Genomic DNA, 27981 nt, shown 5'->3' with positions numbered 1-27981 from the left:
TCACCGCTGTAGGTTCTCATCTTCTCGAATCAGTTTGCACAGTGTGTACTGCAAAAGATGAGAGACACATGATAAATAAGATAATGATCCGAGCATTATAGTGGATGAAATAATCCACTTAACTGTAAATCAGATAATAATCGAAGGATCGGTGGTGAATACCTTGTAGGCCTTGAAGCTTGATGATTTGCCTTGGGAACCCATTCTAAGAATTCAGTGACTGACTGCACATTGTTATAATGAATGAATAGAGCGGTAGGGAAAGATAGTGAATCATCAACAGGAATAGACAGATTGATAAAAAAAAAATACATGCTTCGCCATGATGAAATGTTTGTTTCTATAATGTTACATGCCAACTACAATTAATTACAAAATTACAGGGTGGCAACTCAAAACACCATAAGAATCAACAATTTGTATCTTAAATAAAAAAAATGGTGTAATGCATGAAATGGAATGAAATTTTAATGATCCTCTACTTGCTGCAAATTGGAATGCTAGTTGTCATACTTCTTTGGTTGGCGCCAATGAAGGATTCTTCTTGTCAGAGAGCTGATGAATGAGGATTTGGGAAGCGGCTGCCTTTTTCCATTTAGATGCTTCCATGCAAGATCAGTGTACATAGGTTGATTTACCAAGGGTCTTTCAATCTGGATTATAGTTTAAGAAGAACAAAAGTTTGTCAGGTCCAAAATCCATATACATGTGTACGATAATCTGAAATAGCGAAACTACCACTGGCCTTGCGGAAATTACAAATTGCTTCACATGATTAAGACATGCTAGATCTTGTGATTAAGACAAACTCATACTAATAAGCAGTCGTTAATTCTCTAAACTGCGACTTCTCAAAGTGCTAATAAGTGGATGTTCTACAACATTTCTTAGTTCATATTGTGATTTCATGGTCCTGAAATCAAGGTTTGTATGCAAAAAGTCAAAACAATATAATGTACTCCAATGACGTGTCAATTTTCATCACCCAGCATCATTGTATTACTCGCAATATAAAATTCAATTTGATATGTGACTTGGAATGTTAACAAAAATGATTTAACTTCGAATACAAATAAGGGTCCACATAAATAATTTGTAAAATCAGCACTCCAAAGTTCAAATGTCACCAATATCCATAAAAAGTGAACTCAACAAACATGTTCGCTGTTCCATGATCCATCCAAGGTTTGATTGACTGGGTATTAAGTTAGAAGACAAGTTTATACATTTTCTGTTGAAAGCTAGCGCCCAAGTTTCAACAGTCAGCTTAGTTTGCTAGATTCTAGACCAAGTTCTACCTTCCATGAGTGCCCCTCTTATAATATGATTTGTTCCAAATACCAATACCCTATCCCCCTTTCGTTCATGGTATCACTCATGTCTCTGATTCTGTAACTGCAATCATGAATTAAATAACCATTGCTCCATTAGATGGAGCTATATATTTTGCATTCAGTTGGGAAAGTTAATGTGCCCAAGTGAGAGATGAATAAGAGTTTGGAGCTCTGGGCAACTGAAACTATGATAATCGAAATCCACCCAAATTTAATATTGGATTTGGTTAAGACAAAACAATAAATAATTGATTATCATTTTGAATTACTTGCTCCAAAGAATGACAAATTCCAATTTAATTAGTATGCATTTGTACTTAGGTTCTATATATACACATATACATTATGTAGGAATATTATATATATATATACACACACAACTATTTTTAGATTTACTACAGAGTTTTAAACTGAAGTGAATTGAAGTTTTGTTTTTTCATCATAAACTGAAACCTAAGTGATAAATTGAATTTTTGGATTGGTTTTATCAGAGTCCCTTAGATTAGATAAGAGAACTGACCCATAACTTACAACATCCAACCACTTGCCTAAAATGCTTAAACACAAGTATATAGTATCTCTCTCATCTAAACTCCTTTATTAACCCATAACTCACCATAAAAGATAGCCCCATGCATGAAGCTCCTGTCAATCAATGTGGGTCCCGAGGACGGGTCTATTATACGCAATCTTACTTTGCATTGCAAAGGGCTATTTCCACTCTGCATTGCAAGAGGCTTCCATGATTTGAACCCGTGGCCATCAGGTCACACGGTAGCAACTTTATCATTACGCTAAGGTTCCTCTTCTAACCCACAACTCACCATGTGGGACAAAATTGAGTGCCACAGGTTTGGTTCAATCCTATTTGACCTTTCAGTTCGAATGCACATCCCCTATAAATTGTGTTTTGCAAATGACAAATACACTAAGGATCATCAATTTGGAATATCTTTGGTTGATTGTAGTGTCCAGTATAGCTTTCAATTACAAAATAAGAGAAGTACCAAGAATTGGGCAAGAATCGATAACTAACAGTCCAGTCTGTAACTCCAACTACCAAACTGCTACAGGAGATCAATGAAATCTATGGCATGCCTTACACCTATCAGGACTGTTTGCTTAAGACCAAATAGTAGTTGTGTTCATGCATCTTATGATATTATTTTCCTGCAAATCATGGAACATTATCTTCAAATTAAATCCCCTCCCAACCTCCAAGCAATCGAAACACACACACACAGAGACACCACTTCATATTTATTTCTCTTCCACACATTCACCACATATGATGATACTGCTTGACTGCCTTTAAGACATAAAGCATTTGGTATGTGCAGGGTAAACTGATCATATTTCCCATGATTTGTCAACTACCTTTTTTAGAGACCTTGTTAAGAATTGCATAAATAGTAGCTCTAAAACTGGGAAAAAAATCAGTTGTAAGTTGTAGCCTTGTCAAAATTAAAACAAGGTTAAATAGACATTAGTTTACCTTTCTTATTTTCCCATTCTTCAAGTGGTACCGAACACCAGACCAATTTATATACTGCGAGAAATGTGATCGGAATGCTGAAATGGGGTACAGGAAGTTGTCCACAACCATGGCAACAAACACCTGATCAGCAGTATAAAACAAACCCAAGTTATTCATATCTTCATACTTCTGGCCTTAGTTATTCTCATAGGTATGAACACTAACCACACTTAAGATGACTAAATGAAATAGAAGAAAACTCACCAAACCCCAGTTATAAGAACCAAGTGAGACAGTTGGTGCTTCTGGAGACAGCATGTTGCACAGCTGAATTTCCACCTTAGTCAAGTTCCACATTGAAAGGAGTTCTATCACAGTAGAAACAAGCAAGCAGGTAGCGAGCAAAGAGCCTGCAGAACATCAGAATCAGAAATTTAGTTCTACAGGTAGCAGCTTAGACTACGCCCTACTTTCAAAGGGGATAATTAGCTCACCACAAGATGAGGCAGATGCTTCGAAGATAGAACCGTTATATGGTGCTCTTATCGCTGTCAGAAGATGTATCAGTGCCATAAAATATGGCCATGCAAATCCCCATGACAAATAACAATGTGTAGAAAACAAAGCCCGGTTCATCAACCAGTTAACCCTCGATATGTAGGATTCAAGAACAAAAGTTTGCTTCCTTAGGTAATTCCAGTATCTACATGAATATAACATGAAAAATGAAAAGAAAAAAAACATTGTGAAAATGTTTACTAAAATGAACCCCCAGACCTTGAGAAGCTAAGGTCACTTGCAAGAGGGTGAGGAAAGACTGCAACTGGTGGTGACCAGATAAGTCTCTTATATTGACCTACAAAAACATTTATTATAATCTTATTTCACCAATTCAGACACTACGTGTCCATGGTAAGAAATAGCATAAGAATAACAGAAAGTAGAAACATATCTAGTATGTATACTGTCAAAATGTTTGATCCTTGGTTTCTGAAAGAATAAACAAAGAAACACAATTTGGAAAGTAAAAGCCATCTTGAAGAGACAATTATAACAAAATTCGGTCGTTCCAACTCAATCACTTAATTGAATTTGTACCTCATCTGTGACAACACGGACCCACTGAAAATTATTACAAAACACAAATGGACTTCTCCAACAATTCTTATGGTTTTATATGATAACAAGAATTGAATCAATTTGGTAAACATTCAGACTTACAGATGAATTGTATTTAGTCAAGTACTCTTTTAGAAAGCTTTGCCATAAGAACACTGAGATGCATATTGTTTTTGAGAATTTCCACATAACTTACTATCTAAAACTAGAGACAATTTTCACAATTGCACATGAAATTTTCATTGTAGACACATAATATAAAGTCCACAGTATATTGACAACTGACAAGAAGATTGATATAAATAAATAAATGAGTATATATGCATGTGACTTAAATATGAATTGTATTTAATCACGTACTCTTTTACATAGATTAATCAAGTCCATAATACACTTGCCAAGTAGATTGATACAAATAAATAAATATGTGTGTGACTTACATGTAAATTGTATTTAATCAAGTACTCTTTTACATAGCTTTGCTATGAGAACACTGAGATGCATATTGTTTCAGAGAAGTATTTCCACACAATTTACTGTTTAAGACTAGAGATAATCTTCACTTTTGAACACAAAATTTTCAATGTAGACACATAATACAAAGTCCAATTACACTTACAAGCAGATTGGTATAAAAAAAACATGTGTGTGCATTTACAAGATTATTCCAATCCAAGATATGTAATTCCACATCATCCAGACACTTGCCATAGACCCAGAACCGTAAATGGGTCAATGGGCTAGTTACCTGTTGACCCGGTTTGATGATAGGAACCATAACCAACCCATCTCTAGACGGACCGATTACGGTTCCAGCCCAAACTTAACCGTGAACCAGCAGTTTGAACTGCCAGCTCAGACAAGTTTTTTTTTAAAGATCATTTGAGGTGCTATTTTTAATGGTCTAAATTATTTGATCGGATTATAAAATTATAGTTTAACATAAGAATTAGACGGTAATGCAGCTGAAACATATAGTTGGTAGTAGTAACAATTTAAAACTCACGAAAGCTCAACTTTTATTTCGAGAATGGATGAAACATCCACAAGGATCCTTAAGTTTCAGACACGAACTTAGAATTATTTGATAGACTTCTTTTGATTTTAGTGAAATAGATAGCAAGCCGATTTTGATAGTTTATGATAGTGGTCACATAAGACCCAAAGTTATCCCATCCTCTCTATCATAAAAAAGAAGATTCTAGCTTAACTGGTGTCAGTCTTTACTATGGAACAAATATTTAGTTTGGAGGTAGTAATATCTTGGATGAAAAATCTACTTTGGATCCTGACTCTGTGGAAGAGCAGACTACTTGATGATTGGACGAGAACTACAAAAAAAAATGCAACTTTCATAAAACAAGGTAGAAAATTTTGATATCGAAGGAACTACCACTACAGAATGAGAAATGAAAGTGAGTAAACATCACTTCCTAAGGTAATAAGAGTATACCTTAGAGTAAAAAGGTAAGTGAATTATATGTGTTTTGATTCTCCTATATTCTAAGGGGATACGTCGAGAGCTTAAATAAGTTCAAGTCCTTTTTTAATTTTTCTAAGTTTATAAATTTTTAAAATATTTTTTTTAAATATCAATAATGACCTTAAATCCTCACAAACCATAAATTCAACCATAACTGACGTTTCTAAATTGTGAACCATAACCACCTTTCAGTCATGTTGAAGTTGGGATACTCCACGCTCATAAGTGTCGCATGGACAAGTGTGGTGGTCCAATGTATATCAATATTTTTTTCCTAACAACACAATTTTTGGGTTGAGTGGATAGCCAATCAAGTTTTAACAAACTTTCATATTTTACACTATTAGTAATTAACACAAATATTATTTTCAATAATATCTCAAATATTTATCTTGAATATATTTGCTAAGTTGATCTAGTACAAAATTTAAAAAAGAAAAATTCATGTGGATGAGATCAAAGTTTCAAAATCTCGGGCAATGCTGGTATTTTGGTCTTTGATTGGGACCATACTGCTTCGATATCGTGCTGGCATTTGATATATGGTGTTGGTGGTGAATTGAGGTGAAAGGAGAAAAGAAATGAAGAAGAAAAAGATGAGGCTATATAATTAAATTCAATGTTTGTTATTCATTTGCAATGCTGTGATTTTGATATTATCTTATATAGAGACAAATTATAAAAAAATAATAATAATAGCATTATCTCAATTTTAGCATGCCAAGGGGTGTTGAGTGTTGACATAAATGATGCTTGTCAACATGAGTTACATGACACAGGATTCTTAGTGTCAAGTAGTATTGAGTTTTGGTAATCTATCATTTCGCCTAAAACATAGTACGAGATTTCAAACCATAGACCAAACCCACCATTGATGTAAATATAAAAATTACAACAATTATAATTATAGTACAACTATTTGATAACCTTTCAATAATTTTAATACTCATAATCATACATGTTATTTATAATATCAATATAATTATTGATATTTATTCCTATTCTATAACTCGCCACAATAATCTAGGGACTCTATCATAATTTTTTAAGTAAGCCAAAGACATAAAATCCTTCTTTTTTATTAGATGAAATAAAAATCCTTCCTTTTTTATTAGCCATATAATTGTACTTTTTTATTAAATGTATTTCTGAGTTATCTTAACCAACATAACTCAAAATAAAAATGAAATTTCAATTCATGTGTTAGGATAACTTGGTATTGTAGGGTATTATTTATACTATTTAGTGAGTTGATTAGTACAGAATGGTTTGGATACTGCAAATCCAATTAAAATGCATTATTGTCTTATATAAATACAATCTAATGATTCAATTCATGCAAAGAATAATATAAATCAACAACTTTTTTCTTCTAAATTCCTCCAGCTACAGATCTCATTGGCCCCTAAACATTTGAATGAAAAATGAAATTGCAATTATTGAGTTTTATACCTTGTTTACTTGGAAGTGTTAAAAAAAACTAGAGAAAATTTTTCACGGATGAAAATTCACCTGTTTATTTTATCAAAAATTTAGGGGGAAGGAAAATATTATCAATCAGCAGGTGATTTTGAAGGCAAAATCTCTGCCAAATAGGATAGAAAGCAGAGAATGGGAAAGGATCAAAAACAAAATTACATAAATCTTCTTCTTCCATAACAAAATTACCACATTATATACCTCTCTTCCTAGGCTTATCATCTACTTTTTCTTTTTGTCTTCTTCTCCTCTTGTCAACCAAACTGCAACTTCCGGTAGTAGCCGTTCCAACCGTCGAGCATCTTCTTCATCACCTTCATCATCAGGCTGCAGGTTGAGGTCAATAGAGGAAGAGTGGAAAGGAGCCAATATTATCTTTTTGGCCGGGAGGCGGCTGTAAAGCAGGCTAATCTCTTTTTCGTAGAGAAGGATTGGAGGAACTAAGGGCTATGGGAGGAGTGGGAGAGGTCTTCTTGGTGGTGGAGAAGCTTGTATCTATTAGATGGTGGTAACTCCATGATTCAGAGTAAAGAGAAGGAAAGATTGTGAATCAAAGGGTGGAGAGATGGAAGGAAAGGGAGAAGAAAAAAAAAATTAGTTTTCTTTCCTTTGTTCTGGATAGGGTATTTTGGACAATGAACACTTTAGTTTTCTTTGTTCTGGATAACAATTTAATGAATTGATCTTACTCACTTCCTCAATTTAGGTAAGCAAGTACGGCAGATAAAAGGATTCCTTTCCCTTTGACCTCCTATTCCATGCCCCTAGGTTTGCTCCATCCATCCATCCATCCATCCATCACCCACTCCTCCGAGTAAACAAAGCATTAAATATCATGACCATAAGTTTGGTTTTAATGCTCAGTGACAATGCCAAATTTGCCATTATAAACAGTTGGAATGTTGATAAGGTTTTACAAAGCTTAGCATTCCAAACACAACAAGAAAGCTTCTGATACCTCAATTCTTCCACATTGGGTATTTTTAAGTTTTAACAAGTATTTAAACGTTGATTCTACTCTCCAATAGCTAACAAGACTTGTATGACAATTGTTTGATCCTCAGTATCTTGTACCCTGAAACTATCTTTGGAGAAGAAAGTAAATCTGAGACTAGTTTGTATGCTTCAAAGAACCAAAAAAAATATGTATTAATTGAACAGGCACAACAAATGATAATTATCCAGACCATATTTCTGCACTAATCAGTATACAGTGAAGATATATGGTACTCAGACTCAGGTACTAGTATTCAATACAAGTATAGATTCAAGTGTCAGACATGTCATTTTTAAAGTGTCGAGTTGGCCCACAAGGACTAGATGGAAAAAAAAAGTCCAAATTCACGATAAGGATAAGGGAAACGAGCTAAAATAAATCTATGAACCAAATCTATTTGATAATTAATCACCACAGGTTAATAGATGATACAGTTAATATATTCATATAACTTAAAGTTAACAGATTAGCTTAATTAACATAAGTTAAAGAATTAATTTAAATAAAACATAATTAAGTTATAGCATACATAAGTTATATCTCATATACTGTCATTCAAAGTTATATGATACATAATTTATAAGTATAAACCTAATTTTAGCCTAACCCATCGCCCACACCATGCTGCACAATGCGAGCCCCATTCATCTGTCTCCCTGCACAACACTCCCCTCCCTAAGTGAGGCTGACTAAGACACAAGCCTTCCCACATGGCACAAGCTGCCTGTGATGCCTAGATGAGTTGCCAGCCAAGGCTCTCTCTCTCCTTGCACAATGTGAGATGCCTACAAGGAGGTACATCCTCATCCCCCTCTTCTTCTCTCACTTTTTGTTTCTTCTTCCTCATACGAGTTTAGCTCAGACCCACTTTCCATACCCATAATCATGTCGTGTTGTCGTGTTGGCTAGATACAAGATGGAGGAATAACCGGAGGGAGGAATAAAGATAGAACAAATGATTTAATCTGCAAAGTGGTTTGTTGTATTAAGAAGTAGCATTTAGCAGTTGCAAATTCTAACTAGATCTCGGTTAGCTTGAGAAAAGCAATCTAGTTGAAACAAACAGGTCTTTAAGTTACCAACATGACAAATATCTACTATTTTATGACTGCGCATTCAAATGTTTAACTTGACAAAAATCCACTTATTTGCCATATGGTAACTTGATAGGAACAAGTATGCGTTAACTTTTTAATGGTGGGTATCTTACACATTGTTTTCTAAAACTAACTATACATGATTGTTAATTATAATCAAAACACTCAAATATGTAATACAAACTAGCATTCTCATGATGTGAAGATATTATAATTACGAGACACAAGCCAGTATAAGTTCATTGAATATATAATAAATGAAAATCATGCAGCAACTTCGTTCACAGACTAGGACCATAAAATAAACATTTAAACAGAAAAATGTGCAACATTACCAGCAATAGCTGCAAGTGTCATGTCATCTGAGTATCCACCATCTCGAAGACCGCTAACAATTCCATACAAGTCTTTCCTAAAATCTTCAGCATGCATCTAAGAATTAAAGGCCATGTATAATGCTTGCATTTCAAAGTATATAATGATTCCATGAAGATATAACTGACATAAGATGATTCCTTTACCATCATGCAGCCTCCCCATAAAAAGAAAGTTTTCCCACCAGTTGCAAATCCCATAGAGCAAGGCTAAATAACATTAAACAAAAAAGAAATAAGAAAATGTAATCTTGAAATTAGCAGAAAACAGATGGCTAAAGCTAAACTTCTACCAACTATCGTTAATGTTGGTGTGTTTGTGGATTACTGTTAAAATACAATCACGTCCATAAGGAATGAATGAAAAGAATTAGTTTCAATGCATTTAGAGAACAAATCAGCTTATGAACTTGATAAGAGTCAAACCCATGAGATGATCAGCAAAATACAATTTTCAGGCATCTCGAAGAGTTCTCCTCGAGCCAAGAACAATCAAATATACTCAGTATTCTGTGATCCTCCAATTCCTCACCCTTCCAGTCCCCAAACTCACCCACCAAATATTTTTTCAATTTGAATTCTAACAGTACAGATTTTACAGGAGAAGTTTGTGAAGTACCACACAAGCAACATGGTTAAAGGAGTACCCTATAAAGAGTAACTAACTGATAACATGATCTAACAGTTCCCAAGAGCATAGCTTTTGATAGTATCCATCTTGTTACTTCAAGCAGACCTGAGATCTCTCGGCAGTGTTGTAAATGGTGGTAGGTGATGGTGGTGCGGTAATGACCACCTACCGCCTCAGCCGCCTAGACGGTGCCTAGGCGGTTGAATTTTTTTTTTTACTTTTTTTATACATAATTAAATAATATACTAAAGGATAAAAAATTAAATAAAGGATAACAATTTTTTTAAAAAAAATACTATAAAATATATTAACTAAAAATAAAAAAGTATATCTAAATATTTTTTAAAAAAATAAATAATAATAATAATCTTATATATATATATATATATATATATATATATATATATATATATATATATTAAATTAATAGGATAATTTCATTGAGCTTTAGTTAAGCCTTTTTAAATTATCTCAATCATGATTAAAATTCTTAATCTAAAACTTGATTAAATCCCAAGTTAAAAAAAAAACAGTGGCAGTGAATAAAAGCTTCATTCCCTAGAGATTCCTCAGTAGAGATAGGACTCATTCTTGGGTTGTATCTGTCATGTGGGATTCTAGTTGGGTGCTTTGATCAGCAAGGAACAATAGAGAGAGTGATTTGTCGTGTGCTTTGTTACCTTTGAGTAGGCCATATTCCTAATATGGCTATATGATGTATGTGGGTTTATGATTGTGTTGCATATGTGCAACCAATACAGGGACTAAAGAATTGGAGAAGAAATTCTTCATCTCGAGACAGGAAGAGAGAGGTAGGACAAGTTGTGTCTTATGTATGCTACATTTTGTGTTAAGTTGACATGGATCAGGAACTAAAGTTGAAGGTTAGATCTTGGCCTTGAGAAAGTTGTGCAGTGATGCGGCTGAAACCCTAATGTGACAGGGAACCTCAGTTTGCTTATTGCCTTTCTTGCTTGTGTTAGTTCATATAAATCTTTTTATCCTTTTTAAGAATTCTTTGGCCTGATTAAATACACCTATCATGCTTATGTTAGCATGTGATTAAATATTTTATGGATAAATTTTTAGATTCATTATATGCTCTCATTCTGACAATATCTACACGTATTGACATAATAATAAGATATACATGCATTGGCATAGCGATTAATTAATTGTTAGAATATATCCGTGTTGTAAATGACGGTAAGCGGTGGCGAGCGGTAGTGACCCTCTACCGTCTCAACCGCCTAGGTGGTTGAATTTTTTTTACTATAAAAAAAACTTATTCTAAATATTATATATATATATATATATATATATAGGGTAATTTACTAGGCTTTAATTAAATCTATTTAAATTATCTCAATCATAGCTGGAAGTTAATTAAAATGATTAATCAATTATCCCTAAGTTAAAAAAAGAAAAACCTAACTTCTATTTTGCGTTTCGGCTTCAGCTCGAGTCGCGCGACGCGTCCGGGCTCAAGCAACGCGTCCTAGCTTGTTGCCAGGCTCAAGCGACATGTTTGAGCTCGCACAATAGGTTCGAACTCGTCGACGGACCCAAGCGACGCGTTAGGATGCGTCGCGGCGCGCCGACGCCTCGCGTCGTGCCAGCTCGAAACGACTGTATTTGTGTGATTTCAATCCAAAATATATAAAAGTCTAACCTAATGACGGTGATGGCGACGCCGGGAGGTGGCGGTAGCAATGGTTCAAGACGGAAGGAGGTGAGTTTAACCTACATTGACTTTGACTGCCTAAAACGACGCCTTTGACAAAAGCGGTGCAGTTGATGCCCACCACGTGCCTAGGCAGCCGACTTAGCCACTATTTAGAACATTGGAATATATTTGTAATGCATTGCGTGAGATAAGTTAGTGCATAGTGACATGCATCTGTAAACTTAAGATGGTTGTGTCTGATCAGCTTCTAAGGGATTGCAGATAACTCTAACAAGAGATATATTTTGTACAACAACAATGTCTTTTCAAACTCTAGCAATAGATCACATATCTTAGAGATATGTTTTTCTGTGACTGTTATGCCATTTTGGTTTTAACAAAAGATCACAATATATCTAGAGTACCCTTGCTATGAGTAGTATTGTACCGCTATAGTTAGAGTTGTGGCATTATTGAGTTTGGTGCATTGCATGCATTTTCCATATTTGTTGATTTTTCATTATCATATGCTTTCATTTCATATTTGAGGCTCTCCTACTAGGCATATTTTCAAGCTGACTGCTCTGCACTTGCTCTAGATCATCCTGAGACAAATAGAAGAGGACAAGTCAACTCATTAGGCGTGCTTAGTGTTGCTTAGAGATTGGAGTTGACGATTTGTAATACATTTTTGGCTTTCTGTAGATTTGTTTTACATTTCCCTATTTCTTATTAATATTTATGAGATATATTTTGTTCTAAACATTTTTTAGTATTCCTTCATACTTCAAGTCTGAATGCATGGTCAGGAAGTTTTAAAAATAATAATTAACTAGATAGTTGACCCGCACTATGCGAGTTGTGTGTTTTTAAAATTTAGTTATACTTTAAAGTTTAAACAATTAGGAAGTTAGATCAATTAAGTCAAATGTCATGTTATAATATTATTATTGATAATAGGCACATTTGATTTCCCACCGTTTCCAATACCCAATGTTTAAAATATAACTAATGAATTATGACAACTTTATTAACCCTCCCAAAAAAAATTTAAGAACAATATCTACATTTGGGTTCATGCCTGGAAGGTCGACAATAGAAACTATACATTTTCTTAGACAATTAATTGAAAAATATCGGGAGCAAAAATAAAATTTACACATGATATTACTTAGAAAAACTTATAATAGAGTCCCAAGAAAAATTATATGGAGAATTCTAGAAAAGAGAGGTGTTAACGTAACATATATTGAACTAAGGATATGTACGAGGATGTAACGACCAGAGTAAAGACTTCAGGCGAAGTAACTAAAGCATTTTCAATAAAAATAGAGTTACATCAAGGTTCAGCTCTACGTACCCATCTTTTTACACTAATTATGGACGAACTATTGCACACATTCAAAACGCAGTACTGTGATGTATGTTATTTGCAGATGATATTGTTTTGATAGATGAGACACGTGAAGCGGTAAATGCTAAACTAGAATCTTGACAGGAAACACTAGAAGAGAAAGCTTTGAGGCTTAATAGAATAAAGACATAATATATGAAATTTAAGTTTAGCAATATTAAACGTAATGAGATAATTGTTAAGATAGAATATGACGAATTGCTCGAAACCGAGAGTTTTAATTATTTAGGATCATTTTTGCAAAATGATAGAGGGATTGAGAGAGATGTCTTACATAAAATACAAGCAGGATGGTTGAAATGGAGAAGAGCATAGAGTTTTTATGTGATCGTAAAGTACCTCTAAAACTTAAAGGAAAGTTCTACAAAATTGGAGTTGAATATTGGGTTATGACTCGAGTACATTAGTGGAAGATGAGAGTTGTAGAGATGAGAATGCTAAGATGGATGTGTGAACATACGAGGATTGAAAAAATAAGAAATGAAAGCATTAGAGAAAAAGTTAGAGTTGCATCTATTAAAAAAAACTCTAAGAGACACATTTAAGATGGTGCGGGTATGAACTTAGACGACCAATAAATGCTCCAGTTAGGAGATGTTAAACTATAACAAACGCGTATATTAAATGAAGAAGTGGAAGATCAAAAAAGACTTGGTTAGCAACAATAAAATAAAATAAAATTTATTTAATTATAGATGATGATATAGTAGGAGATAAGCTCAATAACATAAAAGGATCCATAGAGCCGACCCCACCTAGTAAGATAAGGCTTGGTTGTTGTTGTATTGATACAAAAATAAACAATATACAAAGGCATCTATTATAACACTTGTGAAATTCTAAAAAAAATCAAAACTAAAGCAGTTAAAATCTTATATATCATGTTAAAATCATAAATTAATCATATAAATCTTTTTAAAAAATGAATTTTAAATTATAATATAAATTATAATTGATTTTGATATAGTTTTATTTCTAACTTCACAAAATAAAATATTACTGTTAGAATATTGTAAACATAATAACTAGGGGCATTATTGTAATTATGTTGTATATCCTTCTCTATATAAGTCAATAACTCCGTGATGTCTAATACATGGTTTTCTCTTAACATGGTATCAAAGTCAAACCTTAATTTTTCCGCCGCCGCCACCAATTCCTGCCGCCATTAGTCACGCTTGGATAGGAGAAAATCTCTCACGATCCCTCTTCTCCCTCTCGCGTCGCCCGCTTCCTCCGTGGTGGCCGTTGACGCCAACGCCGGCCTCCGCAATCAAGATTTGCTCCTCGGCCTCAATAAAGCCGCTCCCTCTCACGTCACCCACAAGCACAAGCCGCCGCCTCCATTCCTTGCGTCGCTGCTTCTCCCTCGTGTGTCGCCTGCTTCTCCCTCTCGTGTCGCCCGCGAGCTCAAGCCGTAGCCTCCATTCCTTGCGCGCCAACAGAGGCGTCTCTTTCTCGATCGCGAGCACAAGCTGCTCTTCCTTCTGCGTGGAATATCCTTGTGTCGTAGCATCCTTGTGCCGCAGCAAACCCTAAATTTTCCAACATCGTCACAGCAAACCCTAAATTTTCCAGCACCGCAGCAAACCCTTAATTCTCTTGCAGTCCGACGACGGAGAGAAACTTCATGCCTGTCTCCGAGGTGTTGCAACGTCGCCGAAGAGTCGAGCTGCTGCCCTCTTTCACCGAGCTAATCAACGACTACCTCCAGCACTCCAAAGCCGGATATTTCCATCTTTACCAACCACATCACTACACCACTCTCCTCCGAGCAGTTGGATGATAAGAACTACTCCTCTTGGGCCTCTCACATTGAGTTTTGGCTTATTGGACAAGGTTATGAGACACATCTCTCTCAAACCGAAAAGGATGTCCAAGTCGTCGATCGTCCTATGTGGAAAAAGGTTGACGCCCAGTTGTGTTGCATTATCCGAGCCACCATCCATCCATCTCATAAGGATGTCTTCCGCACTCACAAAACCTGTAAAGATGTTTGGACATAGGCTCAACAACTCTTTACAAACACCTATCGGCGACTCTATCAAGTTTGTGAAGATCTCATGACCATCCAATGCCCATCAAATTAAGGATTCAATGTCAACTTATCTGGGTTCGGTCTCTATCCTTCTTTGTGACTTCAATGAACTACTTCCACCTGCGGCCACTCCTGTTGTAAAGCTTGAAAATCGAAAGAAGTTTTTTATGTCTCTGGCTTTATATGGTCTGCCCTCAGATTATTCTCATGTTCGTGATCAGATCTTAGGCAGCCCCACAATGGCTACCATAGACAGTACTTGGGCGACTCTCCTCCATGTCCCTGCCAAAGTCTTGACGTTGCCTCCTTCCGTTCCTAGTGACTCGTCAGCTTTGGTCTCTCGAAACAACAACAGACCTCCACCTCGTAAGGGTGGCAAAGGACGTCCTTGGTGTGATCGCTTCCACCGACCAGGACACACGATTGATAAGTATTGGAGTCTACATGGTCGACCTCCTCGCGCTACTCAAATCGTTCAAAGTTCTGTCGCTTATTCGGCTTCCGCTGCGCAACCGCCACCGGATCCGACCCCACAACCTTCCTATAATGACTTTCTGAAATCGTTTGAGGATCGTCAGGCTTCTGATTCCACTGCTGTTGTTGCACATGCTGGTAATTCCTTTGCTGGCATATCTCGCTCTTCAGGTCCTTGGGTTCTTGATTTTGGGTCACTGATCATATCATTGGTAATAAATCCCTATTTTCTTCTCTCACTACTTCTGGTTGATTACCAATTGTCACCATGGCCAATGGTTCCTAAACTGAGTCCAAAGGTATTGGTATTGTTCATCCTTCTCCATCTCTTTCCATTCATAATGTTCTTTATGTTCCCGAAGCTCCCTTTAATCTATTGTCAATAAGTCAACTTACTCGGTTTCTTGATTGTGTTATTTCTTTTACTAAAATGTCTGTTTCCTTACAGGACCGGAGTACGGGGAGGATGATTGACTTCGGATGTGAGTCCCATGGACTTTATCGGCTTCAACAACCCTCTCTTGTTGGTTCGGCGGTGGCATCTCCACTTCTTATTCATGCTTAGTTGGGCATCCAGGTCTTGATAAGTTGAAACAATTACATCCTAGTCTTTCTCACTTGAAGTCTTTGTCTTGTGAGTCGTGTCAGTTAGGTAAGCATGTTCGTAGTTCTTTTCTCCTTGCACTGTGAGTCGGGCTACGTCCCCCTTTGCTTTGGTTCTTTCTGATGTTTGGGGTCCGAGTCGTATTTCTTCTACATTGGGATCACGATATTTTGTTACTTTTATAGACGATTTTCCTGTTGTACATGGTTATATCTGATGAAGGAACGTTCAGAATTGTTTTCTATTTTTCAATCTTTTTTTCATGAAATCAAAACTCAATTTGGTATTTCTCTTCGAACTTTGCAAAGTGATAATGCACGCAAGTATCTTTCTACTCAGTTACGTTCCTTCTTGGCATCTCATGGTGTACTACATCGCACGTCTTGCCCTCATACCCCTCAACAGAATAGGGTTGCAGAATGCAAGAATCATCATCTCCTTGAGACCACTCGAACTCTTCTTCTCCATTCTCATGTCCCTCATCAATTTTAGGGTGATGTCGTACTTACTGCGTGTTATCTCATCAATCGTATGTCTTCCTCCACTCTCCAGGGTAAAATATCTCATCATATCCTCTACCCTCATCATCCCCTTCATCATTTACCACCTCGGGTCTTTGGTTTTATATGTTTTGCTCATGATCTTGATCCTAGCATTGATAAACTCTCTCCCCGGTCTCATAAGTGTGTTTTCCTTGGGTACCCACGGTCTCAGAAAGGGTACAAGTGTTATTCCCCTACTCTTCGTCAGTACTTCAACTCTGCTGATGTTACATTCTTTGATTCGGCTTCATTTTTTGAGCCTCCCGCTTCTCAGTCCAAGGTTTCTCCCTCTCCACCTGCACCAGTGACTATCTTTTATCCTCCGGAGGTGCCTCTATCATCCCTAGCCTCGTCTCCTCCTTTGTAGGTTTATTAGCGTTGTCCTCGTCATGCTTTGCCGCCGACCAACCCTGACACTGCCGTGGACACATCTTTGAAGCCAAGTTCTTCCCCGTTTCCTCTGGTCCCGTCTCCTGACTCTGATATTCCTATTGCACTTCGAAAGAGTATGTGTTCCACTCGTAATCCTTCTCCTCACTATGTTTCTTTGAGTTATCATTGTCTTTCTCCTTCCTATTATTCTTGTCTTTCTTCCTTGTCATTTGTTTCTCTTCCTAAAACTGCAGGTGATGCCTTTGCCCATCCAGGATGGAAACAGGTTATGCTCGATGAAATTTGTGCATTACAGAGTAGTGGGACTTGGGACCTCATTCCTCTACCACCTGGGAAGTCAATTGTTGGTTGTCGATGGGTGTATACGGTGAAGGTTGGTCCATACAATATGGTTGACAGACTTAAGGTGCGTCTCGTCGCTGAAGGCTATACTCAGATCTTCGGATTGGATTATGGGGATACTTTTTCTCCTGTTGCCAAACGCTTATTCCTGTCAATTGCTGTGATTCGCCATTGGCCTCTTTATCAGTTGGACATCAAAAATACATTCTTACATGGTGATCTGCTCGAGGAAGTCTACATGGAGCAACCTGCGTATTTTGTTGCTCAGGGGGAGTCTTCTGGTCTTGTACGTCGCCTGTACTATAATTCAACGGTTTGGCATGGCTTGGAGCGAGGCTGACCATTCTATCTTTTATCGTCACTCATCTACAGGTTGCATCTACGTAGTGGTTTATGTTGATGATATTATCATCACAGGTAGTGATCATCTTGGGATTTCACAGGTGAAACATCTTTTTAAATATTTCCAGACAAAGGACCTCGGCAAACTCAAATATTTCTTGGGGATAGAAGTAGCACAGTCTAAACAGGGGATCGTCATATCCCAAAGTATACAATGGATATTTTTGGAAGAAACAAGAATGTTAAATTCAAAGATAGTAGACAACCCTATGGATCCTAATGTCAAGCTCCTGCCAAATCAAGGGGAGCCTCTTCCAGATCCTGAACGGTACAGGCAATTAGTAGGGAAACTAAGCTACCTTACTGTTATTCGTCCAGATATCTTGTTTGCGGTAAGTATAGTAAGTCAGTTTCTCAACTCTTCATGCAAAGAGCATTGGAATGCTGTAACTCACATTATTCGATATATCGGAGGCACACCAGGAAAGGGTCTTTTGTATGCAGACAAAGGACATACTCGAGTTACTCTGATGCAGATTGGGGAGGATCTCCTACTGATAGAAGGTCCACTTCTGGGTTTTGTATATTTGTCGGAGGTAACCTTGTTTCTTGGAAAAGCAAAAAGCAAAATGTTGTGGCAAGATCCAATGCAGAGGCAGAGTATCAAGCTATGGCCATAACTAGTCAAGAACTTATATGGCTAAAACGGTTGCTTCAAGAACTCAGGTTTGGGGAGGTTACACAAATGTCACTTATATGCGGCCATGCATATTGCCTCGAACCCAATTTTTCATAAGAGGACAAAGCATATTGAAGGTGACTGTCACTTTGTTAGAGAGAATGTCATATTAGAAGAAATATCTATTAGTTTTATCAACTCACATGATCAACTAGCAGAGATTCCCGAATTGACTACATATGTAACAAGCTGGGTGCATATGATCTATATTCTCCAGCTTAAAGGGGAGTGTTAGAATATTGTAAACATAATAACTAGGGGTATTATTGTAATTATGTTGTATATCCTTCTCTATAAGTCAATAACTCCGTGTAATACACGGTTTTCTCTTAACAATTACTAAAATAAATTATTTCGTTGACATGGCATATTTTATTGACATATAATAATGTTATCTGCACAAAAATATTACCATATTTAAGATATACTAAATATGATAAATCAATGCCACTGATATTAGTAGAATTTTTCAAATATAAAAAATTCAGTTTTTTATTAGCTAAGGCCGGACACTGTTGCCCATTTATTAATCTAATTCTGTAGTGTGATATTAGCTAAGGCAACACATTAATCTTTCTATAGGTTCTGCATGAATTGCTTCACCTGCTTCAACAACTACACGACATCTCTGCCCCACGGGCATCGTCTTCCCTATGGGCATCGAGCACTAATGATGTAGGTAACTTAAATTCGGTACCATGACAGATAAGGGAGCATCATACATCATGGCTTCGACATAAGCTTTTAATAATCTATTGTTACTAATCTTTACATTTCTATTATCTTTGAGAACAAAAATTTTATCATGAAATAAATTGGATGGATGGATAGGATTTTATCTCATTGTCTCTTGTAAAAGGGTGATTACAATGGAATTTTGAATTGATGCACAAACCATGTAAAATCTAATGTTAAAGTGTTTTGTAGTTTTTTTTTTTTTATTGTGATCATACTTGACATAAGAAGGGGAGCCTTGGTGCAATGGTAAAGTTGCTACCGAACTTATGATCACAAGTTCGGGTCACAGAAACAACATCTTGCAATGCAAGGTAAGGTTGCGTATAATAGACCCAATGTGGTTTAATCCTTCCTCAGGGCCTTGTATTTGCCAAAGCTTCGTGCACCAAGTTGCCCTTTGATCATACTTGACATAAATCATTGCACACAAGCAATCTCTCTACAAACATTGTGTTGTTTGTGTCTTGTCCTATATAAATAGTATTATGGACACTCTGGCTACGTTTGGTTGGGTGTAATGTAATCTAGCTTGTAATGTAATTAAATTTGAAATGTAATGTAATCTTGACTACATTACTACGTTTGATAATGTAATGTATGTAATCTTTGATTACAAGGGTGATTACATTCTTTTGTTTGGTGTTCATTATTTTATATAAGGAATGTAATTCGTACCGACGGCCGCCACACCTCTGTCGAAGCTTGCGGCAACCAGTGGCCGCCGTCGTTGGCCTCCTCCGTCGGCCTCCACCACCGGCAACCGACGACGGCGGCGGCATCGGCAACCGGCAACGACGGCGGCAGTGGCGGGTGGCCGTCAGTGGCCGGCGGCGGTGGGCGGCGGTGGCCGCCGGCGATGGGCGACGGCTGCGTACATTACAATTTTAAAATTAAACCAAACAAAATAATTAGCCTTGTAATGTAATCCTGATTACATTACAAGGCAGATTACATCCTACCAAACGTAGCCTCTGTAGTCACCCCTACCCTCTAGATAGCCTTCAACACCATCTACATCGATCTTACAAAATCTAAATAGAAGTCTTAACCAACTTCTTTTATATGTTGTTCTAGATACTAAATGAGTATCGTGTTAGTATATAGACAAGGACAAGGTTGTTGCCGGCACTTATTTGGTCATCTAGTCAACCAGAGGAGGCCTCTTCCAGTCTACAAGAAGCAACTGAGATGTATGCATTGTAGGACTTATTATATAAGCTCTCAAAGTGTTTTTCGGCATTTAAAACTTACTGAACGACATATAATTCTCCTAAGGTCAAGTGCATTGAGTGCTCAAAGGAGTCCAAGTTGTTGGATCAAGGTTAAAGGCTTCGACATAAGCACTTAATAATTTACTCCTAGTCTTTACAATTTCATTATCTTTGAGAGGAGAGATTTTATTATGAGCAACCCATTTGTTGGGTGTGTGTTTGTAAAAGGGCAATGACAGTGGAATTTTGGATTGATGCACCAGATCTGAACCATATAAAATTTGATGTTAACATGTCTTGTATTTATTTTTTTATTTCATTCACTAGCACTCACTCTACTAGCATCATGTTGTTTGTGTTTTGTCCTATGTTAGCTCGAATTATGGAGACTATCTATTTATCCCTCCACCTCTACACAGCCTTCTAGATCATCTACATTGATCTTACAAAATCTACATAGGAACCTTAACCTACTTCCTTTATATGTTGTTCTAGATACCAATAAGTATCAGATTGACAGCTAGACAAGGATGAAGTCGTCCAGTCGATTGGAGACCTCTTCCAATTGACTGGAGGTCTTTTCCAATCCACTAGAGGAATTGAAATGTATTCACTGAGGGACTTATTATATAAGCTCTTGAAGATTTGAACATCTAACACATTATCCAGCATCAAATTCTCCTGTGTTCAAGTGCTTTAAGTGCTCAAAAAAGTCCAAATCCTTGGATCCAAAGTTAAAGGGTGCAATAATGGAATGCTTGACATGTATTGCAGGTGTGTGCAAGTAGTGCAAGTAATGCAAGTGTGCAAGTGCAGGAACTGTGCCTCATCCTCACAGAGTTTACCTGTGTATAAGTGTATTCGACTCATCACAGGAGTTTACTTGTGTTCCAAGAGGCTCCATGCCTGGACTTCGTCATGCCGAGAGATCTTGCTTCCATCCAGGTTTTCTATGCCTAAAACCCTTAAGCCTAACATTTGATCCTCTTTGACTTATTGGGACTTCAATCCATCAAGCATCAGGTTCTCAACCTACTTGGTCTTCCATGCCAAGTATCTGTTCCTCGACCTACTTGATCTTCCTTGTGCAAAATATATGATCCTTGACCTACTTGGGATTCCATGTGCAAAATATCATAAAGAAAATCAAAATTTATCTATAACTAAGCATCATTTTTTTCTCTTTCCATCATATTCATCTAGGCTTGGGCATTGACATTGTTATGTTTAAAGAGTGTGGAACAAGAATCAGAATTTAATCCAAAAGGTTCACATGCTTAAAAAATTACCCTGATTAACATAGTAGAGCCCCCTTTTGACTAAGGGTAACTAGCATCAACTTGACATGCCAAGATATTAGAGAGAGATGTTGGAATTAGGAAGATGAAAAAACAATTTGATAATAAACCCTAAATTTTTCACAAGAGATTATCTTTTGGATGTTGATGTGTTCATATTGTTATGTGACTCGTTAAGCATGTAATTAGAGAAAGGTCTTGTTATGTTTTGTCACCATGAACCAAGAATATTTTATTAAGGAAGAGCAATATAATGCCACAATTGAACTCGTCTAGCAGTAAATATTTGATATGGAAGCAATTATAGAACATGGTATCTTGTGGCCAGGTCCATTAGTCACAAACACAAAAGGAAAACGACTTAAGAGAAAGAAGAAAAATATAAAAGAAATTGTATATGCACATACCATGTGGTATTCATAAATGCAGTAACTACCTAAGCTTCCTGAGGGCAAATCAAGAGGATATCCTGTTTGAATGAAAATCTATTCAAAACCAAACATAATCAGTTTACCATTTGAAAAAAGAAAAAAGAATTAAAAAAAAAGCTAAGAGGCATATAGTATAGTGAGCCAATTGTAATGAATTTACCTCAGGATGTTTCTCCATTTCAGCTGTAAGTGCTCCTATTGACCCCGGATGAAGCCTAACATCATCATCTAGAAACAAAACATACTTGCTTTCTCTGTGCATCCTTTCTACACCAATCTGCAATAGAATCACATGATTTTAGACACTGCTACACTTGATTTTACCATCTTAGTAAAAGGTACTTCGATGTGCAATGTAATTGCAAGAAGTATATTTGACAATGATCAAAGATGTTAAGCATTAACATTGAAGAGGTGGATTAAAAATTTAAAACATATAATTTGAAATATTAAAAAAATATTTTGATAATAAACAAACTTGTGGTATGGTTTTTACACAATGAAATCTTTTTCTCAGTAAGTAGCAAAATTTTAGAGTAGCAGATCATTGTCAAAAAAAACTATGGATAAACTTGAAACCCAAATGAACATGGCGTAAAAAAGTAAATATTTGAAGTTTTGAACAACAGCTGTGAGCTGACATCATTAGATAATGCATATGCATTTTTAAACTGCTACAAAGAAAGTTGTGTTATTTGAAACACTATTTTATAATCATGATTTTTTGTATAAAATGCATTCATTGATGCCGTCTTCAAACAATCTTTTTGTTTACTGACCATCTGAAAAGGCAGCATTTTTTATTTTCTTTTAATAAAAGAATATAATTATGCAGAAAAGCTTTTCAGTCAGAACAGAAATTCATAGTCAGATCAGAAATTCATTATATCATATGAGATCCAAGCCTGCACCAGGATATAATTGGAAACAATATGCAAATGGATGATAAGTAGAGCAGTGCATCAAGGAATTTTGTATACCGATAGCTCCTCCACTGGTAAGGTAAGAAGCCAGAATGGAAGTCTAGAAAGATTCCACATATGCCTTTCGTTAACACATCCAAAAAAATTCAATACAAAATTACAAACTGAACCAATTTGATGATTTTGCTCCTATAATCTCTTTAAGTTCCAACTTGCAAGAATGGAAGTCTCATTATCATACTTCCATTATTCCTCAATCCTTATTTCCTAGCTCTAATCAGGTTATTTCCACAAATACATGCAAATCTAGGAGTATTGTGGTTCCCCAAATATTAGATGAGTGAGAAAGGTAGAAGATATTTTGATCAGTTCAATTTGTTCCAGAAAACCAAAGCGCCCAATCAAAATTAAAAAATCTAAGGAAATCTTTGTGATTTGTTTTTTTTCATCTTTGTGATTTGTTATTCATGAGTCTGGATTACCAAATTTTAGTCTCATCAATATCTCAAAATTTTAATTATGGACCACTTACCAATTTTTTAGGCTTACCTTTGGCTCAACAATCAACACAACAAAAGATACAAGCCACTGAGAATAAGAAAAAAGAAAAGACCAAATCATGATGCTTCATAGATGCATTACCTGGATACTAACCTCCGTATCTTCTACAGTTACAAACTACTGTGACGCAATGATTGAATGAGACAAAGACAATAGAACTGGATTAAAAAATAGGTGCATCAAGCTACATTGTGTGCAAACAACCATAAGCATCATTAAGAAATGTTAGGGAGACAACAAATTTTGCCAGGGAACAAAATTTATGGAAGTTGCAGGACCTATATCTTGTCCTCCAATTGGGATTTAAAATCAGCATCTATCATATATTAGATCTACTGTTGTACATGACTCTCCATACGTTTCCTTTCTACTTTGCAGACTTCAGGGATTCTACATAGATGAATTCTCAAAAAAAAATAGCTTCACGTCCTTGGGATTTATACCTTACAACATCCTAACAAATTAAAATAGCTCAGCTGAATACTGTGAAAGAACTAATCTGAGTCTGGACAGATACCTTGTCAGAAGTGGGAATGGCATGTCAAAAGATGGTGCAGAGGGAAGTCACAGATAATTAATCTGAGCATGATGAAACTAAGACAACTAGTTTTCCCTTCAAAAGGAATATAGAAGAATTAACATTATCAGATGCATAGTTCCTTTAGCAATCAAAAGTCAAAACAATCTAGAACTTCATTGGTTGTGTTTATAAGATAGCAACTAACAAAGTTGTGACAGCATTTGCATTTTGTTCTAGTTATTTAACATTATGTTGTAGGGTAGCATAAAGAGTGGTTTTAACACTAAAGAAGGTGAACCATAGCAATCACAAGCAAGCAAAATATTCTTGCTTAAGGAGAAGTAATCCGTTCTAGACAACATCTAAAACAATATACATACTAACTGATTATGAATCTTCTGACTGCATGTTGTAGATAGACCAGCTACAACAATCTTTGCATCAATAGAATCCTGAAAATTAGTCATACATGCCTTTGAATCAGGAATTACAGAAAGATAATCCAAAGCAAAGACTCAACGGCTAGAAACAGATCAATGACAAAATTCACTTCAATTGAAGCTTAGGTGAGCTTTTACAAATCAAAGAAACATAATGGCATGCACCATTATCATGAACCAAAAAGTGCAACGATGATCATCATAATTAAAAGTCATGCACTAGAGTTTTGGAAAGAGTGGATGGTAAAAGCAGTACTTATCTATGAACATTTCCGTAAGGTTTTATGAAATCAACTAAACTTAATAGCATGCATCAATACCATGAAGTAGATGGTGGAAAACTAATAATTACAAATAAAAGCAGATTTTTGGAGAGGAATGGATGATAGAAGTAGCAAACCAATGAGATACTCATCAGTATCTACATAAATGTCATAATTATTGTAGCAAAAGGTGATTAAGCTCACCCCAGACGTCCCTCACAGCTCGCCCCCAAATTATGTGAAGGGAGGTAAATCATAAGGTCAGCTTATAGTCGACCGCCAAGTTGGCTAGAGGGTGGGAGGGATTTTTTTTCCCTAAGGACATGCGCCAGCCGGGAATTGATCCATAAATGTCATAATTATGTATGTACAAAGGGCAGCTCGGTGCAAGAAGCACCTGTCAATGCGGGGTCCTAGGGAAGGGTCTATTGTACGCAATCTCACCCTGTTTTGCAAAAGGTTGTTTCCGAGACTCGAATCGTGACCTCTAGCTCACATGGCAACAACTTTACTGTTGCACTCCCCTTCATAATTATGTATGTACAGCTGTATTAAAAAATTTAAAAACATTATGACCTATATTTCTTGACAAAATGAACGACATAACTTTGAGTTGTTTCACAATTCCTCCTGAATTAAAACACACAACTTATAGATGATCAGACCCTTAACAATTATAATTTGGAATCAAACTTAATGTCCATGCAGACAGTCAATTTTAGCTCAAAAATATTCAACGGAAAAAATAAATGCTCCTAGCTTTAACAACAAAAACATACAAGGGAATATGTCTACCTGAAATTCAGAAATGAGGGTAGACACTGCATGGTAAGCTGGGTCATCAGTACTTTCAACAATGAAAAGAAACTCAAGGGGTCCTCCATAAAGTGAAGTGATCTGCATTCAAAAATCTATTGATCACATTTCAGCTTAGTGAAACTCAGTTCAAATGAGAGGGCAGGAAGCATTTGTAGATACACAATCAGCTACAGAATATATATATGTGCCAATAAGGATCTTTTTCTCAGAATTTATTAATACATAATATGAAGACCATAAAACAGCTAATAGCTCACTTGACTTCTCCAATTCTGCAAGTTATGTTCTCCAAAGCCTTTCAAAGGCATGATAACTGAGACTCTAGGCAACTTCACCTGAGCAGAGTGCTCAAGATCATTAATATCTTCGCATAGGAATGCAAAACCATTGCCATTAGTGATAGTACGCTTCATTCTACATATGGCTCTATTCCTGAGGGAAATAACAACATCAATGAATCTTCCTTTGACTAAAATTCCACAGACCCAATAAATATAAGTTATGGAAGCACCTGGCATGGGCAGCAAAACCCCATCCAAGGGCCAGGGTTAAGCAGATTACGCAACCCTATAAACAAACAAACAAAAAATCTCAAATGTTTGTCTAGACAAATTATACACAAAACTGTCATGTGAATAACGGTTTATATAACTTTGAACCAGAAACATGATCAATCATTGACAATAATGGAAGAAGGAATAATAGAAACAACAATACAAGACTACAGATGCATACAAAAAAGTATAAAAGTATATATTGCGCATTCCCCTCAAAGCTAGCTCTTGTGAAAAAAATAGCCAGTTGAACATAACATGCTGTGCAATTTTTTAATTGAATCCAATAAATGTGATTCATTAACAGGCATAGTTAAGTTAATTTAATCCATGCGTTCAGCTTGGGGCTGACAGGTCTAATCTGCCTACCCACAAAAGATTTAACAACATGAAAAAGTACAGGTTAAGTCTTTCCTAAAAGCCTAAGGTAAACAACCTAGACTGCAAAGTACCAAACTATACGCCATTTTAAGGTTCAAATTTTATTCATACAAAGATATAAATTGAGCTTTTGTTTTGACAACAAAAGGTTTTCCTTAAAAAGAAAAAGTGGCAGTTATTGATGACAACTTCGGTAAAACTTTGTTGCACTGGAAAATACCAATTCAATCATCTCAGAACATTATATGATAGAATTTATGTTTTCCAAGATATTGCATCTCGCCACATTATATTCATCAAATTTGCTCCTCTCCAACCTATTAATATAACAAAACAAGATGTTGCCTGCACCAGGAATTCATTCCACTGTTATGCATTATCTTAATTGTTTCTCAGCCTGGGTTTCAATGTGCTCATACTAATCTGTTGTAGTTCCTCGGTCCATATTTAGGTCAAAAAGCAAGAATTTTTGGAGATTTTCTTTGTCACTTGCAATCCTCATGTCAATTTCAGACTACCAATTTCGGATGGCCAGATCTCATATCTCTCCACGTGTTAGCAATTAACACCCACATGGACCTATAAAAAAATTAAACACCCACATGGAACTGAGCAGTGCATCGAGTCAATCATATAGTACCGAATAGAACCACAAGATATCATGCTACCAAAAACCAGGGGATCAAAGAGAAGACACCAATGCGAGATATAGAAAACAAGAGCAAATTATTAAAACCAAAAAAACTCTTCTAGAATCAAAACCTCTTTTAACATAGCGGAAAGAAAGAAGCGGAAGAAGCTTGACTGAAGACCGACCAAATGTGCCCACCTGGATCTGGATGAAGATGGCAAAGGGGTTGCAGCAAGCTCTGCTCGCCGCGGCCAAGAGCTCGTCCAGTGTGCCCATCGCCGCCATTTCTCTGCCTCCCCGCGTCCGTACAGGTCCGCAAGCACGAGGCCCTATCCCGCACGTCGGCGCTATCAACTCCGCATGCAAAAAGGAGATCGAGGCATTCCCTTCCACTCCTCCCGCTGCGCCGTCTCTTCCGGAAGCAAAAGGGAAGAAAAAACGACAGAAGGAAAGGAGAAGGATAGAAAAAACGAGTCGGGCCCCAAGGATATCTGTAATCATAATTAAAAATAGAAGACAAACTAAGCATACGCCAAATACAACTACGCATTTCGCACCCTCCCCACTCCTTACGATCCATCGATGACTTGCCGTCCGGTAGACGGGACAGTAAGAAACTTTTTGTTTTTAAGGAGAAAATGTGTGACAGCTCCCGTTCATAACTGC

The 27981-nt window shown here is 36.5% G+C and overlaps 1 protein-coding gene across 1 annotated transcript; it reads right to left on the bottom strand.

Moving 5' to 3' along the window:
- Window positions 1–299: 299 nt before the first annotated feature.
- Window positions 300–27781, bottom strand: LOC122024217. The gene is made up of 14 exons (XM_042582782.1): window positions 27514–27781; window positions 26261–26316; window positions 26007–26181; window positions 25726–25827; window positions 24608–24679; window positions 22384–22500; window positions 22200–22277; window positions 9508–9570; window positions 9322–9418; window positions 3589–3667; window positions 3306–3514; window positions 3076–3221; window positions 2830–2952; window positions 300–653 (listed from the first exon to the last, which is right to left on the bottom strand). The coding sequence occupies exons 1-14, from the start codon at window positions 27598–27600 to the stop codon at window positions 501–503; spliced, it is 1557 nt and encodes a 518-aa protein (XP_042438716.1). The 5' UTR covers window positions 27601–27781; the 3' UTR covers window positions 300–500.
- Window positions 27782–27981: the final 200 nt, after the last annotated feature.

This window comes from Zingiber officinale, chromosome 9B (assembly GCF_018446385.1).
Source record: "Zingiber officinale cultivar Zhangliang chromosome 9B, Zo_v1.1, whole genome shotgun sequence".
NCBI classification, from domain to species: Eukaryota; Viridiplantae; Streptophyta; class Magnoliopsida; order Zingiberales; family Zingiberaceae; genus Zingiber; species Zingiber officinale.
The sequence above is the reverse complement of the archived record's forward strand: the minus strand, read 5'-3'. Positions and strand labels throughout refer to the sequence as shown.

Bases quoted from the DNA above. Each gene is read 5' to 3' on its own strand.
- LOC122024217 (XM_042582782.1), bottom strand. From the start codon at position 27,600: ATGGCGGCGATGGGCACACTGGACGAGCTCTTGGCCGCGGCGAGCAGA. The intron at 22,501-24,607 runs GTATGTATATTG...ATTCTATTGCAG, and splicing joins AGAAGATTCATAATCAGTTA to ATTGGTGTAGAAAGGATGCA. The intron at 3,668-9,321 runs GTAATGTTGCAC...ATGTTTTTGTAG, and splicing joins GACACTTGCAGCTATTGCTG to GTCAATATAAGAGACTTATC.